Source organism: Gavialis gangeticus, unplaced genomic scaffold (genome assembly GCF_001723915.1).
Source record: "Gavialis gangeticus isolate Ggan-Ray unplaced genomic scaffold, GavGan_comp1, whole genome shotgun sequence".
Lineage (NCBI taxonomy): Eukaryota > Metazoa > Chordata > Crocodylia > Gavialidae > Gavialis > Gavialis gangeticus.
The window spans coordinates 8,154,970-8,172,890 of record NW_017729012.1 but is presented as its reverse complement, the minus strand read 5'-3'; the positions used below and the strand labels follow the sequence as shown (position 1 = coordinate 8,172,890).

The window sequence follows — 17,921 nt, the reverse complement described above, 5'->3', positions numbered from 1 at the left end:
GCCGAGACCTGCCCCCTGCATGCACGCAGACCCGCAAACCCCCCGCCGCACCCAGCGTTTGGGTCCCACCGGCCCCTTCGGCTTGAATTCAGGGCAAAGCAGGCAGGCAGCTGGGAATCCTGGCTTGCGCGGGCTCCACCTCCAGCTGAGACCTGGGCTGGCTTCGCTGGCAGGCCCCTGGGTTGTGTTTCCAGCTCTGCTGCTGTCTCCCCGTTTGCACCCTCGGATAAAGGGGGTTTGATTTCTCTGCGCCGTTTCTCCTTCAGCTGCCAGCTGTCAAAGGAGCCTTCCTAGAGGGGTGCTGGTGGCAACAAAATAGTAGCTGCCTTTCTGATGCCCCTGATACGTTTACGAGCGGGTTCGTACGGTGTCGTTGGCTGCAAGCACTGGAGACGCAGCTTTGCGTCCCTTCCGAGTCATAAAACATCCGTCTGGTTTAGGAACGTGCTTACATGGTTTTTTTCTACTGCAGCATCTGAGCACCGCGGTATCCTTGATGCATGTGTCTTTGCAGCACCCCGGCAAAAGAAAAGTCATGCTATTTGTACTGCAATCAAGTTGATCTCTTTGTGCAAACTTGTTCTGCGCTTCTTGCTTGCAATACAACTCCGAATCAGGCGAGTTTCCCCCAGGTTGCTCACCCAAGTGCTGGGCAGCGCTGATGAAGATGTCACTGGCACCTGTACCTAGTGCCTTCTTTTGAATGGCAACGATTGCAAATTGTAGGTGGAAATGGGGGGTTTTTTTAGAAGTACATTTTTGGAAACTTGTGATCACCCGTGGAAGAATGATGAAGGCCTTTTTAACGATAAGGTCTTTAATAGGATCTTTCTCCATCCAGATGGCAAAGCCATTTCGACAAATGACTGAGGCATGTTATCCTGGGAAACCTGCTTTTTACATCCTTGAGGAGGATTGTAATTCTGCCTCTTTATCTGGAAAAAAAAATGATCACTTGCATTTGGAAAGGAGCCATCCATGTCCTTTTAACATGAACATTAGAACGGGAGCTGCCTTTGATCACTGGTGCGCTTTCTAAAATACAGCGGTTTTTCACAGGCAGAAATTCAAAGGAATGCTTACAAGCTTTGCTGTGAACTTGTTCTTGTACCACTTACTGTTAGATTCAAGGTACTGAAGTAGAAGCACCATGAATCTAATTTAGTGTGGACATCCCTGCTTTTCTCCCTTTTTGCTCCAAGATGATGTGGTTGTGCTGCCTGCTTTTCCCCTTGATTGGAAGTTTTTTTTAAACTTTCCCCATCTTTTCCCAGCCCTGTAAGCATAAGCAGTAGATCTTAAATTCCACCTCTTCCAACGGGCAAGGGCAGTACTGCGCTATTTCCAGCCATCTCATGCAACTTTCTTGAACATTTGTGACGGTGACAGGCTTTGTACTTTTCCCCTGATGAACTTGTTTCCCATCGCCTTTTCCTCTGTGTCTTGCCTTAATTGGTGTTTGCAAATTTATGCATCAGGGATTTAAAAACAGATTAAGTAGTGTTAAGTAGTGTCTGTACTTTAACTTAAAGTTAAAACAGATTAAGTAGTTTAAAAAGTACAGGAGTCCTTAATCCTAGACATTGCCTTAGATCTGACTTACCTTTTTTTTCTCTATTAATGTTTTACTACCTGGTTTCCTTTGTCTTAGGCAAGCAAAGCAGAGTAATTGGTTTCTCGCTTAGTTTCTGGTCGGTCTTAATTTTCATATTTGCAGGAAGCGGCAGGCTTTGTACTGGAATGTTTGCAATCTAACTGTTTCCATAGCAATGTCACAAAAAGACATTGTCAGGTTTTTTTCTAAAACCTAGGTTTCTTTCCCTACAGTGACTTAAACTTTTTATCTTGGTTTGCACGTATCATGTGGTTGTTTTTTTTCCTTCAGATGGCATATCAGGATATATAACCCTGACGTCTATGTTCTAGGTAGGCTTACTCACCTGGGTAGTTATCCATTAGGTATGACCGGGCTAACAACCTTTGCACTGATCTTTATTCTGGTTCATACTATAAAGTACAACTGGGGCAGTCATACCAGGCTCCAAATACTGCAACAGGTTTTGTTCGCCATATGTCAATATCGTGAGGCCGAAGGCCAACTCCCTTATTCCGTACAGTGCGTGCTTGGTGCAATTTCTTTAATCCTCGGGGAGTTATGCTCCCTACCCTTTAGCGGTGCTGTCCATGGATACAACTGGGTTACTCCAATCAAATTCAGAATTCCAGATGTGTCCTAACTTGTCTGAATTTCTCTATACTGAAATGGGTGATCAAACACGAGCTCTTCAAAAAGCATGACAGCCCAGGCTTCAGATGTCGGAGAGTCTTCTATCTCAGTTGACAGTACTTGCAGGGAAGTCCTCATCTGTTATTTGCAGAAAATCTTGGGCTGCTCTCAACTTGTAAAATACCAGTTCTCAAGGGTCAGCAACCCAGTGCTTCTACTGTATGCACGCCATGCTGGCTATGCCGATTGGTTTGCAGTCCCTTCCTAAGTATGGTCCGGTCATCAGACCCAGCACAAATAAGCATCCGTCTTAATAATTGATAGTGCATATATTTTCTTGTGCTTAGGGGGGATTCTTAATAAGGAAACTGGATGAGCAAGGAGGGGCCCTCACTTTCCACATGTGTTTTTAGAATCCGTCATTTTGTAACTGTCTTAGTTAGTAGTTTTGTCCCTGACCCTTTTCTTGAATGGTGATGGTTTTTGGCCCTTTAGCAATGCTATAGCTTTAGACCCAATTTCCCAGCCCTGTAGTGACAAGCTAGGTTCATTGCGAGCAGTGCCAGGAAGGAAAGCTGCCTTTATTTGGGCCTGAGAGATCTGACACAGAAAGTAAGTGCGAAAAAGATATCAACAGAGAGAAGCTTAGATATGTGATGTGCTAGAAAACACGCACTGAATTGAGTCGTAACACTTCCAAGCAGGTAAGCTGGTTAAGCAATCCAGGTTCTTGACTCGGTTCCGCTTTCACAAGTTGTTTCGTGGGAACTGCTGCAGAACTAGAGCCCCTGTTTCAGAGCATTGCTACAAACATTTCGAGAGAATATGACTGATAACACGGCAGTTCCCCTGAGAGAACTTAATTAGTCCCCTAGTGAGCTACCACTCTTTCCCCCGTACAAACGCAGCAAGTTTAGTTCTATCTTTCAGCGCAAGCGTTACAATATTTCAGAGGCTGAGCATCTGCAAAAGATAAAATCTTGATTGCTCTTGGCAAAGGGTTTACTTTTTCTTTTTTTTTTTTATATGGATCTTTTCCAGATTAGTGCCAGGTTTGCTCATTAAACTTAGTTTTTCCAAGTGCTGCTACCGTACATCACTTTAAAGCCTTGTTGTTTTAGTTGTTTCACAGGATTTCCTTATTAAACTGTACATGCTTTCACTGGGGAGGCTGCCCTTGAGTGGCGTTAAATTGCATTCCCGCACTCATGCACAGATTTTAATCTTCTGCTAGTTCCTTAGACAGTATCCTTTACTGTGGTATCTGAGCGTCTTCGTCCTGCTTCCTAACCTAATTACTGTAAATCTTCAAATAGAACTCAAGCAAAATGGATCTTACCAGCAGGGTCTAGACGTCTGTTTTGATGGATCTCTTACCGCGTTTCTGGGTAACGTTCCCCCATGCTCAAAATTTGAGAAGGGAGTGAGTGCCCAGATCTCGCATCAGATTTCTGTTTCTGCTACAGAGGAATCTGGTCCCTTTGGAGGTGGAGCCTCACTGGTTTTATTTATGTATTTTGTTGCTAATGCGTTTGCTTCATCCTGCTTGTTTTAATTCTTCCTTCTTTTCCCAGGGTCTCTACACACCTTGCTAACTGACCTCGGTCAGCACAGACCGTTATTCCAGCCAAGGCAGCTGAGCCCCAGCTGTCTCGTCTGACTGTCAGGTTCTGGATATATTCACTCCAGTACCTTTGAAACTTTCCATTGACTCTCTACTCTGGTTATTTCTTTCCACTCCTCAAAAAGCACTGCAAACAGGGTTTTCTGCTGCTGGCCTCTTTATCCCGCTGGTACCTTGTAGCTGGTCAAGCCAGTCAGAACTTTATTTATAGGTTTTTCTATCCAGATTGGCGCGTCAAGATGCTGCGGTTTTGATGAAAACAGAAGATTGATTTGATTTTTCCCTTTGTCTTCACTTACAATTCACTGTTGCTACTATAGGTTTTGGGCTGCGGTAGAAGTTGAAGCTTAAGATAAGTTGAGATTCTTACTCCGGCCATCAGGTGAGGATGGTCCTTTGCGATTTATCCATCTCTGTGTGCCAGGTTCAAATCCAAGTGAATGTGCCTGCAAGCGGTCTTGCCATGGTGGGACTAAGGCAGTTGAAAATCATCGTTAAGCTAAACTACCTTTGGAAGTAGATGAGGCCTTAAACCCCTGATTCCCTTTTGTTACCTGTCTTTTGACTCATCTCTCCTGAGGCTACCTGGGTAAATAGCAAAGCAAAATAAGGTGTGAAACCAGATATAACCTTTTATAAAGGGTGACCTAAATGGATGCAAGCAAGAAAATAAGAAAAGAAATAGGAAAACAATAGACATGCATCAGTAATGTGGTCTCGGCCGTTGTCATAACCAAGGGGCAACTAAAATTTGTCCAGGTCTTTTCTCCAGTAAAATGTTCCTTTCTCAGACTGAAGCTGCTTTAAATTTCAAGTTCAATTCAGTGTTGAATGCAAGCTGTTTCCCAGAGTAAAAAAGGTATCATTATTGCTTGTCCCACTGCAGGGCGATTTTTTTGAAAGCTGCTTCAAACTTTGGGAAATGTCATGTTCCGCCTGTAAATCTTTTCTTTATTCCTGGCGCGCAGGAAAGTTCATTTGTGTATCATTTCCAGCTGAAATTAATGTTCTTTTGGCCACCACGGCTCAAGGTTTGTCTTTCCTTTTTGCATGCTAATTAGGCGTCCGTTGACACTATTCAAATTGGGTCAGAAAGCACCCTATTAGTGTAGCCTTTGGTAGTACATTTTTAAAATATAGGCTTTTATTCTCTGGTATTTCCAGCTTGGTATCCAATATATACTCCTGGCAGATGAATTCAGCTGGTCATAATTCAGAACATTTTATGACTGCTTCTTCTCTATTTAGGTTGTCAGCTGCATAATAAGGCCGGGACACAGTCTTCCTCAGCTTGATACAGTGTGGTATACATCACGTCATGGTAGTGGTAGTGGTGTTGTAGATGTGATGGTCCAGGAATTATGCAAGTGGCAAAGATTTCTTTGGGTGATCTCTTTTATTGGACCAGCTGCAGAGGTGGGATAGAGTTAGACAAGTTGCTGCCTTCCATTTGAAATCTAGTCTAACTCTATCCCACCTTTGCAGTTGATCCAATAAAAGATACCACCCAGAGAAATCCTTGCCCCTTACATGTATATCATGTCTACACTTAGCAAACAGTAGGATGTAAATTAATAGGACCGCTTTATAACTTATACCATGTTTGATCTACTCACCAGGTTGCAAAAGATGCTACGTATCATACAACTGAGATGCAGTCTTAAAATACTTGAGGGCTGTTGTAAACCGTGGCCCAGGATTTTCCCCATCACTTTAATGCAGACCATAGCTTGCGTGCGTCTCAGGCCGCCTTCCCCACTCGCAATGATATGCTGTGACAAATTGGAGCAAGTCAGTACAGGGAACTGGTGAGGATCTAATGTGTAGGTTATCTTCTTTTAATCAAGTGCAGTAGGTGGAAACAAGCGGCAGCACCGTGAGGACCAGCCATTGCCTTGGCGATTTCAGTTGGAGAACATTGATGTTGCTGCTGACTTTTTTATTTACAAAAAGGCATGTGTTGTCATGTTGGCCTAGAGCTGTGATCTGTTTTTGTCTCATTCAGGCAGGATCAATGCAGAACACATTTAGAGCAGTATGTTTCTAGTGGAGGTTTCAGTGCTGAAAAGGAGGCATTTCTTCACCTTCTCTTGTACGTAAGCTGGGGAGTGTGTGCAGGGAGTACGGGCTTGGAGATTAAGTTGACTTTTCTCCCCGCGTTCATTCTCTCCTTACTCCCCAGTCCCTGAAATAGATCTCTTGCCTCTGCTGCTGCATTATGGATCACACTGTCATGGCCAAAGATACCTGAGCCCCAGTTCTCCTGTGATGTGAGTGGGTCTAACAGTATTGACCTTCCTTTCTTTGGGACGATGCGGCTGCTGGGTTCAACTCGCTTTCTAAATAATGACATTGGAAACCTCCCTGGCTGGAGGCTGAAATTATCTTCTTGCATTTGAAAATGAGTTAATTTAAAAACGCATATGTAAGCTGTAGCTTAAGATGGTCAGTGAGTTGGCAATATCTTAATTACTTTACAGAACTGGTGAAGAAGTAGCACTGGGCTCCTTTCTTTCTTACTTAATGAATACAAGATGCAGGTAAACCCAGATCACTGGACAGGTGTCAATCAGACGAAGCTATTTTATGTGACTTGTTTGTAGTAGATGATTATCTTCATTGCCACATCTGATTATCGAGTCTTGTGGTTCACTTGTGCTCTTGATGTCTTATGTGAACAAATATCATAAATGGATTTTGTCCTTGCTAGATCTTGCTTGAAATAACCCCATGAGGTTCTATATAAAAGAGCCTTCAGTTGCATTTTTTCAGGTTAGAGCTACAGGATCCAAGCAGAGTATTATGTTCCTCGAGTTGAAGTCTTGGTGCAAATTCCCACTGTGGCCTTTGGGCAAAGCTTGAACATCTTCGTTCTCTGTTATACAGGCTAAACACTTCAGTGATTGATATAGTCAAGGATCATACAGACCCAAAGGTTTAGTGCACATCTGTAAGTTAGGGTTTCCACCAATTTTTCAGACTGGGAAGCTGAGGCACAAATAGGTGGTATGAGTTTTCTAAGATTAAAAACAAATGAGTCGGTCTCAGCTACAGTTAGAACGAAGTTCCTGACTTCAACCTTGTATTCATTCTTCCAGGCCCTGTTTCTTCACAATACTTATTTTTCACTCATTCAGTTCAGTATGTTAATGCCGTTCTCTGGCAGCATCTGGAGGAGAGAGGAAGGGCGGGATTCTAGTCTCTTTTTTTCTAATTTGTTTTTAACTTTTCCACAGGTGCTGGGGAGAACCTGGAAAATACAATGACCGCATTTCATCAGTGAGTACAAGAGGAACACACGCTCTGCATATTACTCTTTGCTTAATTTTTTTGGTGGTTTTTTTTCTGACTGCGTCATTAAAGAAACACATATGCCACAGATCATCTGAGATAAAATACTCTATTTCTCTCATACTTTACATTTGTAAAACGTCTCTCATTCAGGCGACGAGAGAGATTTGCTAAGTTTCTCATTTGTAAAATTTGGAAAATGCTGAGGCATAGAAATTGTGACTTGCCCCTGGTTTTACTGTAAAGTGGTATTTGTGAATAGAATAGTAGGACACCTGACTCCTAGGGAATATGTGCTAACTGGCAAAATATGCCATACATTGCTCGCTTTTTGTTGCGATGCCTTTGAGAAGCATGGTGTCTTCAGCTGAATAAGTCTCTTGTAACAGAGATGATGGTTAGTGTTGACTTCAGTGCATTTGGAAACAATAATCTTGGTGTCAGTTCTTGGCAATAGGTTTAGGATGCCATGCAGAGAGTCAGCATGTTCGTAAATAAATCTAAAAAGCTTTTTGTGTGGTTCACATGTTACACTGATCTGCACTGAAGCCATTTGAAGCTGAGCAAAAAGTGAGAAGTTGAATTAAACTAAGAAGTTGATTTTTTTTTTTTTTTTTTTTTAACTTTCTTTATGCTTAGCAGCCTCATCTGTTAGTACATTTTCTTCCAGAGTATTCAGCAGTGCCAGTATTTCTAACCAAACAGCAGTATTGAAAAGTGCCACCGGGTTTCTAATCTCCATGGCAGCTTAGCATTGTGGGTTTGTAAACCCCCTCTTTCTCTTTTTCTTGAACTCTGCTAGCACACATTTCTCAAAGCAGTTGGTTACCATTTTCTTGGCCTTTATTTAATAGATTGCCTTAGTTTTAAAGCTGTATCTTTTGACTATTTAACATTAAACTCAATCTAGAGTTTGAATACAATTGGATGAGGTGAGGTCTAGCAGATTTTTCTCTTTTCCTTAATTTAGTGAATCCACGTGTCGGTAGGGTAGATTGCAAATTTCTTACTTGGATAATTTCCTCTTATTTAAGTATCTCCAAACTCAGAGGTCATTGCCCCTGCCTGGCAGAGTGGTCTCGGAATCGCTCAGTGTTTTGAGATGGTATTTGGATTTTTCAGTATTTATCTCTGCCAGATTCGTATCTGATTTCAGTTATAAATCCTGTGCGCCACTGACTGTATTTTTTTTGTTTGCATTGTTTCACAGTGCGAACATGCTTCTCTGAGATTTTTACATTTTATAATATGGTCAAATGTTTTGCACTGTAATATTAGGTGTAAAACAATTTCTTTAGGGAAAATAAAGCTTTGTTTTTTTCCACATACCTTAAATTATTTTGGGACCTGGCATGCTCTATGGATCAACAGCAATTTAATTGCATCTGTAATTGAAACTTGCAACGTATTACTGTGTCCCTAGGACCTCAGCTTATTTAGATGTCAGGAGATTCGTGTTTCAGTTTTTACTGTGTTTTCATTTCTTGTCAGAATTGATTTTGTTTAGGTGAGGTAGCTCGTTAGTGGATTTGCTGACCATAGGGAAATTATAGGACTTGTCAGCCTGGTCTTTGTAAACTATAGGCATTGTACTGATCTGGACTGTGTCCAACATGAACGAATGTCCAGGCTTTTTTTCGGATATTTTCCACTACTCGGAAAGAGTTGGGGCAGTCGGAAAACAGACAGTGGTGCTATTGTGAGCTATGGACACAAGTCTTACATCTCAAGTCCTGCGGACATCGGCCAGCAGTGTCAAAACGCTATTGAGACCTTGCATTTCTCCGTCCGGGCGGTATCTCGAGTCCTTTTAGGAGCAGCGTGGGCTCGAGACGTTCTGATGTGCTGCCGATCAAGCTGTCATTTCCAGCCAAAAACGCGAAGTAGTAAGAAGAGAAGCCCATTAACAACAGATGTAGGTAGTAACAGCCTGGCCACTGCTCAAGACTGTTGACAATCGGCGCTCTTGTTCTCCTGCTTCCACTCGGCGTGAGCACTGAAATTTTTAGCAACGTTACTGTTTCATAGCAAGTTCTGAAAGTGAAATGAAATGTCGGTTAATTTGACAAATGTCCTGGATTAGAGATGTTGCCTTGTTCTGGGCAATTCAGTCACCTGGAAGCAGGCAATTGTATAATTATTATTTGTCCCCATAGCACTTCATGTCCTTTCCAAGGTAGTCGTTAATAAGAAACTGGTTTTACTTTGACGCACCCCCAGTCTTTCTTGTCATTAGATATAAGCCAGAAATCGTGTAGGGGGCAAAAAAAAGCCATCCTGGCAGTAGTTGTGAAATTTGCATCACTCTGTCGCCTACATATGTTTCTGATTTGTCCCGATTTTATTAAAGGGTCTGATTCATAGCCTATTAAATCAAAGAAAAGTCTCCTATATGTTTTTGGTGAGCTCTGGTTGAGGGCCAAAATGCTGTTATTGAACTCGGTTTGCAGATGTTGAAGACTCGCGCGCAAAGGGAACAAAAATATTTTGCTGTTGTAACCAAAAGATTTTCAAATGTAATGGCAGTTGTAAAGTTTCTGGCTGTCTTTTATACAGGTCATTGGAGAATACGCAGCTGATTCAAATCCAGTTTTGCTTGGGGATTTCGTTTTGCAGCAATTCTTGCAAGGATTTCTCTGTCTCCTCTGCCCCCTGTTGATGGTTTATGAGTTTTGCTACTCGGAGAATTTCAAGATAGCGAAACAGATCATGTGCAGTTGTGTGTATTGTTATGAAAATTAAAATCTGGGTTTTTCTTAGTGAGTGTTAAATAAAAATCCAATCTAAACTCATTGTAAACCCATTAAAATGAAAAATAAGACCTAGACATGAATGTGGTTATATCAAATTGTATTGACCACCATCACTGGTCAAGGAAGTAATATATTTGGATATGCACAGTACACAAAACGATGCGCCTTCTCTGTTCAACTCCCTCAGAAAAGCAAAAGGATTTAAGTCCTCCTTGTGCTCAGATCTTTGCCCGTGAAGCCCAATAGAGCATTACATAATAGTATGTGTACTTGTCATTACTTAACCTATGACTACTTTTTAGTGCTGTTAAAATGAGGCCATATCTTCTGAGTGAGTGACATTTACAGCTTTCAAAGTCAATGATTCATCCTTTTAACACACTGGCTCGAGAGGCTTGTCACTCAGTATCACACATTTTAAAATAGCGTCTAGCATGCAAAACCAAAACGAAACTGAAATGATTCTCGCCTAGCCTTTTGTGACTTGATTTTCGTACATTGAAAATTTAAGGAAGTCTCAAAGCTAGACTTTCAGTTTTTGGAAGGAGAGACCAACAGCAGTGAATTAAAACTTGAAACAAAACCAGATTTATTAAGTCAACTAAAACAAATTTAAATTTTACCAAAACAAGCCAGTACAGTAACTATTCAGAGGTTCTCTGTGCCTCTGCAGACCCTGTATCAGAACTGACCGGCGAGTGTCCATTGTATGTCGACAAAGGGAATTTGATCTATTTTGGCTCTTTTTCCCTTGACTGAGACTAGCAGAGGTTTGGGAGAACTGGCTTCTGTGGCATACGTATTCCTGTTTGATAGTGACTTGGCTGCAGCGTTTGGTTTTATGGGGCACCTAGCATTTATCCAGTGGTCACAGCCATGCATCTCTTGTGTAGCTGCAAGCTGTTCAGTCCCACTGGTAACCCCCTGAGCCATACCGTCCCTGCTTATTTAAATCAGGCTGCCTATTTAAAGAATCGCCATGCTAAAGCGTTCAGTATTTCTTTACCTTGCCCCTCGTGTGTCATTTGTCATTCATACTTAGCAAAGAATTGAACAACAAGCAACCGTAATTGCTTGGAAGAAAACCCTACATCATTCGTGAAACTCGTGTTACAGGGAAATTCAGTTAAGACTTTGCCAGCAGTAAATATTTTTGCTCTAAAGTGTCAGGCGTCTAAAATTCTGGAATAATGACAGTGGAAAGCGAGGCCTGCCCTCATCCTGCAAGGATAATTCTTCTGTGGTGAGGTACTTGTTAGCGTGGTGAAACCTGGATGTTACTGGCAGAGAGAGGACACAAGACAAAGGACCCGGGAGCACAGGGGTTCCAGGCTCAGCTCTTGACACTGACTCCGCATGTGGCTTTGTGCAAGTTGTGCCTCAGCATTTCCCTGGAGGAAAAAAAAAAAAAGGGAATTGTTGAGATCTGTCATAGATGCATCATGAGAATTAGTTGCATTGCATTTGTAAAGTCCTTTCAATCTAACTTAACTAGATGAAGTCTTTTAACTGATGCGTTTGTAAGTTCCAAAAGGGAATATTTTTCAAAGTTGTTTTCTTGTTGCAGCGCGGTTAAGATAGGGACAGACATGTTGGAGCTAGACTGTCACCTGACGAAAGACGAGCAAGTGGTGGTATCGCATGATGAGAACCTGAAGAGATCGACTGGAGTTGACATCAATATATCTGACCTCAAGTACTCGGTAAATTGGAGCAGATAGTGAAAGCGGGGGAGGCTGTGCAATGCACGTTGTGCCTGAAAGCTCGTCCAGTACCTCTCCCAACCATGCAGTCAGCTCCCGTAAAAGATATCGCACAACCCCTTGCCTCTTGCGTGGTTCCTGGACCCCCATGGCTACAACAGCACTCCAGCCTTTCTACTGTTGCAGTGGTGAAAGCCGAAGGACTGGAGAAGGGAAGGAAACAATGGACGCTGCGCTTGTGGCCTCCAGTGTGTTGCTCATTGCAGAGCACCTTTCACCGAGTGTCAGAGCACTAGGTGACTGTGTTAAACACGTCTCTTGCAGTTGTGTCATTTACACTAGCATTTTAACAGAATTGCTGGAGTCTTCCATGAGATTCTCAAAAACAGTCTCTATTCACTCACTGTTAAGTGGAAAAATATTTCCCTCTTATTTATTTCCTCTTCTGAACAAATCATAAAGCTATTTTGGTGCTGGGGCTGCAGGCAAGGAGTCCTGAAAAATATATACAAACATTCCCTTTACTTTCAAGCGAATTTGCAATGGATGGCTTAAAACGTGTTATGCTATCTCGTTTTCAAGGAACGCAACAATTGCATCGGTGCACGTGTACTAACGTTTATTTCCTCTGTATTTTTAAAGGAGCTCCCGCGTTATCTCAGCAAGTTGGATGTCACGTTTCAGAAAGGTAACTTTTATCTGGGGTAGCCTTGATTTGGCTTCCCTGGGATAGGGTCAGGATCGTCTTACCTCAAAGCATATGCTTTTAGAAAATATTTTCTTCTTATGCTATTGATCAAAATGTTGAGTACTTTTTGTGATTCTTTTCATCTGCAAAGTGTTGATAAGTTGAAGCGGTGACCTAAAACTCTGCTTCCCTTCCCAGAGTGCCACTGTGAGGGTAAAGATAATCGTATTCCACTGCTGAAGGAAGTGTTTGAGGCATTCCCCCAAACTCCTGTCAATATTGACATCAAAGTGAACAACAATGTGCTGATTAAGAAGGTGTGTAATACATTTTACTGCTTCTCACAGCCAAGTCACCTTGAGTTGAATTCAAGTCATATCATGCAGAGGTCAGGTCTTATCTGCATTTGGGTAACAGATTGGAGGGGACAGCCTTGGGTGTTGCAGGAGGCATACTGGTGATCTGGGGGCCAGTGTTCTTCCTCCTGAGTCAGACCTGAATCTGTGCCTCAGTATGATGCAGAGGAGGGGACACTACATTAGTAGATTGTTTGTTATTTTTCAGGGGATGTACAAAAGTGAGGTTCTGATATTTGGCACCCTCATATCACTAAGATATAACATAAGTACACGCATGGTACATCACATAAGAGGAACCTGTGATATCTTTGTCAGATTCCAGTTGAGGCATGCTGCTTTTCCAAAATTCCCCAAGTGTTTTCAATTAGATATGCTAGTGGTCTACACATCTTGATCTAAAACACTGTGCTGAACTTTCCAATCATTAATTGCAGGTTTCAGAGTTGGTGAGCCAGTACAAACGAGAGCATTTGACTGTGTGGGGCAATGTCAGTCATGAAGTTGTAACGAAGTGTGTTAAGGAGGTAAGCACTGAAAGAAATACCAGTACCCGATGGATGCTTCAGTCTCCATCCTGCGTGTCTGTTTCAGCAAGGTCATAACACAGAAAAATACTCTGTAAATGAGGTGTTCTGCCCATATACACAGGTTTTTTTATTGGGCTCAGAACTGGTGTAGCACCATGATGCTAACCACAAGCAGAAGTGCTGATAACAGACATAGAAGTGCTGATAAATTTTAAAGTCTGATGTTTTTAATCATTGATTTGTGTTCATTTTAACAAATGCAAATGTATTTAATTGATGCTTCACTGATATTCCTCGCATACTTCCTCTTCCCCTGCTCTGTCACAGACCCTGTTCTTGCCTTCTGGCTCCCTTTTGCATCAGGGCTAAGCTCGCCTCGTTTTCAAAACTAATTTTCCATCCTGCTCTTTCTTGGACTTTCCCGAAGTTCTCTCCTACCTCCCTAGTTTGTTACGTGTGCTCTCTGATTTGTGCTGCCTGGATCACTACACCTGATAAGTAAAACAGCCCTTCCAACAACTTTCACTCCGTCTTCTAGAGGTTCCTAAAAACCTGTCTGCTCTATAGTAAAACATTCAAGGAACAAGGCCCAGGCACCCTACCACTCTCTGCCTGTTTTGGAATGTCCCAGGACATGACTTTGTGCTAAAATTGATTGGTACAGCCTTTGGTTTGGATGCAGTTACACTGGTAAAAAGGTGCTTTATACCAGCATAGGCTTGTTCCTTTATCTGTACAGAAACTAGCTATACCAAACACTAACACCTTTAACTGCTTTAAAACTGTGTCAGTACCAATATGCCAGTATAGTGAAAGCGGTAGTGTGTGCTGATATAACCCCAGTTTAGTTTTGGCAGGGTTTTTGCACTATGCGGTAATGTGGCACACATCTTTGATACAGGATCAATAAAGAAAGGTAGGCAAGATCAGATTAATGGCAGAGGGAGTAAGGCTATTCCTGCCTTTTGGCACTTAAATCTTCAGAATTCGTCTCTGTCCCCTTGTTTCCCTTAAGGGTTCCCCCCACTGGTGATTTTCCTCGCCCATATTCATATAAGCTGGTGTGCTCTTCAGACTCGGGGCGCTGACGATCTGGGCATCGTGAGGCTGATGGCTGTTTTTTTCTACCCCTCTGGTGGCTGTTCTGGATGCAGTCTAAACCACATTCCTATTTAAATAAGTGATGATGTCTGAATGCAGCCCTCCTGGTTTGCTGGAGGGTGCTCAGCTGTCTGTACTGATACTGGACAGCACTGCTTGCCCAAGTCAGCTACAGCTATGTTTCTTAGTGATGGTACCTGTTCCTGTACTTCACTGATGTTGTGAAGTGAATTCACATCAGGCTCATGTACCATTAGTGGGGATCACAATTGGAGCACAACTGTTCTGTGATCCCAGGGGTCAGAGACAGGAAGTGCTGAGCCACTTTGTTTCCTGCAGGAATTTGTAGGACTATACGAGGAGGCAGGTAGCACAGTGCCTGACCCATTAAAAAGCGTGGCTTCATGCCCACCGCTGCCCCTTACAGTTGCTGTGGACTTTAACAAGGTTTCCAGGCAGCATTTTCAAAATTGAGGGCAAACCTATGCGAGTTGGACAGTCGGAAAATGAGGTTTTAAATCCTTTTAAGCACAAGTGCTCAAGTTTTACAGCAGGCTGGCGGAAGGTTCAGTTTCATCACAAAGCTTTCAGCAATTTGCTAGATAACTTGGGTTATTTTTCTGGCTCTACAGAATGCAGACATTCCTACTATCTTCTGCTTGCAACGTGTCCTCCTCCTTGTTGGCTTGTTCTACACGGGGCTGCTGCCATTCATTCCCTTCAGGGAAGAGTTCTTAGAAATACCCATGCCTTCGATCATTCTCAAGTAAGTGACATGCACACACCTGCGATGGGGGGAATCACGGAAATTGAACGACCATGCAGACTTCAGGCACAGCATAGTCAGATTTCTCAAGCTGCCTGGGACATTTCTTAGCGGGGAGGTTTCAAAGAAAAATTGAACGCTGAAACAAATAGTGGTAGTAGTAGTGTTAAGGGTGATGCAGCTGTGATGGTCCAGGAATTATGCAAGAAGCAAGGATTTTTGGGGGGGTAATATCTTGTATTGGACCAACTGCATGGTTGAAGTAATGTTCAACAAGCTTTCAAATAAAACTCTCATCAAAACCTGGATAATATCTTGCATTTCTTAATGCCCAAGCATAGCCCTAGGAATCAAATTCTGCTGGAAGTATAGTCTCTTCAGTTTGTAGGTAAATATATGAGTCCTCATTGAGTTATTTGAGACTCCACTCATGAGAAGGGTAGAGGAGTTGTGTAGCGTGTCCAGCCAACCTGAGGAACTGGTTTCATTTAAGTCTCCCTGGCTGCCCTAGAAATGGGTGGTATTGCAGTGTGCTATTAAAACTTTGCTCTTTGTATGTTTTTCAGCACTTTCAAATTATTCCTCTGTTTGAGTAAAGTGCTTTGTGTGGAAGGCACTAGAAAAATGTAAGGTTTTAATATCTCAGTGTTGAGAGAGACGGTGTCTATTCTAAACAGACATTTTTAGACATGTCTGTTTTTTCCTGTTTGTCAGTTTTAGGCATACGCAAATGAGTGTTTAATGAAAACACAGAATTTCTATTTTAGTTCAAAGATGCCTACAGCCAACCTTGAATTTCTTAGCAGCAGGATGTGTGTTAAATACATGTACCTAGCACATTTCCTGTGTACGGTAGCTTATCGTGTCTGTCCTCCTGCGGAAGAAAGCAACTGCCTTTGCTTTTTCTGATTCTGGCTCAATGCTAGTATCTAGCACTTCTGCAATGCTATATATAAATGTGTTTCGCAGAATGCTGATTTGCATATCATTTACCTTTCGTCAAATGTAGAGACTGAGACGAGGGTGACATGCCCTGGTGAAGGCCAGGAATCAAAGCAGTGTCAGAGCTGCTAAAATATCTTAGGAACTTCTGTTTACCCAAACCATTAACTAAAACTGCATCTCTTCTGCTTTGCACTTATCACAGCCTGTTTCTCCTTTGTAACACAAGCTAAGGCATTGGTCTTAGAGGCAAAGGAAGACTTCTTTTGCACTTAGTTCTGTCGTAAATGTTGATAAACTTATTGTGACATCACGAGATTGTCGACACTTTTTCCTTGCATGAACACCATCTCAAGTGAGATTTCTCTGAGCTGATGCTATTTTAAGGTCCTTTTCCTTTCTCTTTATAGGCTGAAAGAACCACACAAAATGACAAGAAGCCAAAAGTTTATCGTCCAGTTTGCTGATGCGTAAGATTTTTAATATCTTCGTGATGTGTTATATGCCCACTGTTACATCAGGCGACTAGGACTGATTATTACTAAAATTAAGTGGTTTGCACATTGTCAAATAGTTGTATCGGGTATGCGTCAGGCAATGTGATAGGCATCCCATGCAGCACACCAAGAAGATCTTTTCCCACGTTCTCTGTGTTACTTGTATGTTTATCCTGTGCAATAAACACCAAGGAGCACCCCCATTAGGCAGGAGTCTTTCTTGTACCCATAAAATAAACTTGAACTACTTTTTACTTTAGTAGTTTCCTGTCATTGTACACTGGTACAGAATCTGACCTTCCATTTCACATGGCCATTTCCTGCCCCACTGCTTGATACAATTTTCCCTGACCCCAAAAATATAGGTGCCCTGGCCAGCAGAAGTCCTGAATTGTGTACTCTGGTGGGTCATTTGGCACAAAGCATTAAGATATTATGAAGCAGTCACAGTCTGAGATGCCTAGCATGTTTCAGCTGCTGGACAAAGTCAGATTTTCTTTTCTCTTCTCTGCAGATTGTTAATGAGGAAAACCCTATTTGACCACCTCACTGCTCGAGGCATTCAGGTACAGTATGGCATATTTAAAAGCAAACTGGTTTGTAGTTTATGAAATGGCATTTTTGGTAATAGGCTTAAAATATAGGAAAGTTTAGCCCCATCCTCCCATTTCAGCTCCTCGTATTCCTATAATCAGGTCAGAGCTTGGAACAGCAAGCAGATTTGCTCTGATAAGTGAAAGGATGCAGTGGTGTTAACCAAATGGCCTTTACAGATGTTCAAGTGAGTTAAATGAATGAAGCCTTATGGCTGATTACTAATATTTGTAGCTTCCTTTTTCACTGTTGACCTGAAGCTTTTTCACATGAAAAGCTTTTTAACAGATTTCCAGATCAAAAGACTTGTTCCTAAATGTCGCAGGGAGTGGAGCTGTCATACATGTAGGCTCTGTCGCGTTATGTGTTTTAACAGGCTTTATCAAAATAATTTAAAACTAGAGGTGCACTGATATATTGGTTGCCTATCAGATCAGCGCCATTAAAAGGCAAATGACATTATCGGCCATTGTAGCTGATAATGTTTTGTGATAATTATCCCTTCTGGCCAGGGCCCCGGACACCTGGGTTCCCTCTTGCCTCCGAGAGCTGCGCTAATTAAAATGCCGCCTTGTCTTCCGTACCAGCGTCCCCACGCTTAGAAATGGCAGTGGGGGTGTGTGAACTAAAGCTAGTTTGTGCGCGTGTTAAATGTAAAACAAAACAAAAAAGTTTTATTTATGTCCATAGTTTAAAATGCCTTGCATTTATTACTAAATATCCGTTATCGGATCGGCATTGGCTGATATGCTTGGTTAATAATCGGCTATCAGTATCGACCAAGAAAATCTTAATCAGTGCACCCCTATAAATGCATACACTTCCTCATCCCTGTTGCCGATAGCACTT

At 42.2% G+C, this 17,921-nt stretch overlaps 1 protein-coding gene across 1 annotated transcript in view; it reads left to right on the top strand.

Moving 5' to 3' along the window:
- The first annotated feature begins 6,548 nt into the window (after positions 1-6,548).
- The window catches only part of GDPD1 (glycerophosphodiester phosphodiesterase domain containing 1), a 22,810-nt gene continuing 11,437 nt past the window's right edge, over positions 6,549-17,921 (top strand). Inside the window, exons 1-8 of the mRNA XM_019511139.1 lie at positions 6,549-7,130; positions 11,463-11,598; positions 12,241-12,286; positions 12,485-12,603; positions 13,080-13,169; positions 14,906-15,039; positions 16,392-16,451; positions 16,993-17,044. Coding sequence (XP_019366684.1) covers positions 7,114-7,130; positions 11,463-11,598; positions 12,241-12,286; positions 12,485-12,603; positions 13,080-13,169; positions 14,906-15,039; positions 16,392-16,451; positions 16,993-17,044 — 654 coding nt within the window. The 5' untranslated portion in view covers positions 6,549-7,113. The remainder of the gene's footprint in view (positions 7,131-11,462; positions 11,599-12,240; positions 12,287-12,484; positions 12,604-13,079; positions 13,170-14,905; positions 15,040-16,391; positions 16,452-16,992; positions 17,045-17,921) is intronic.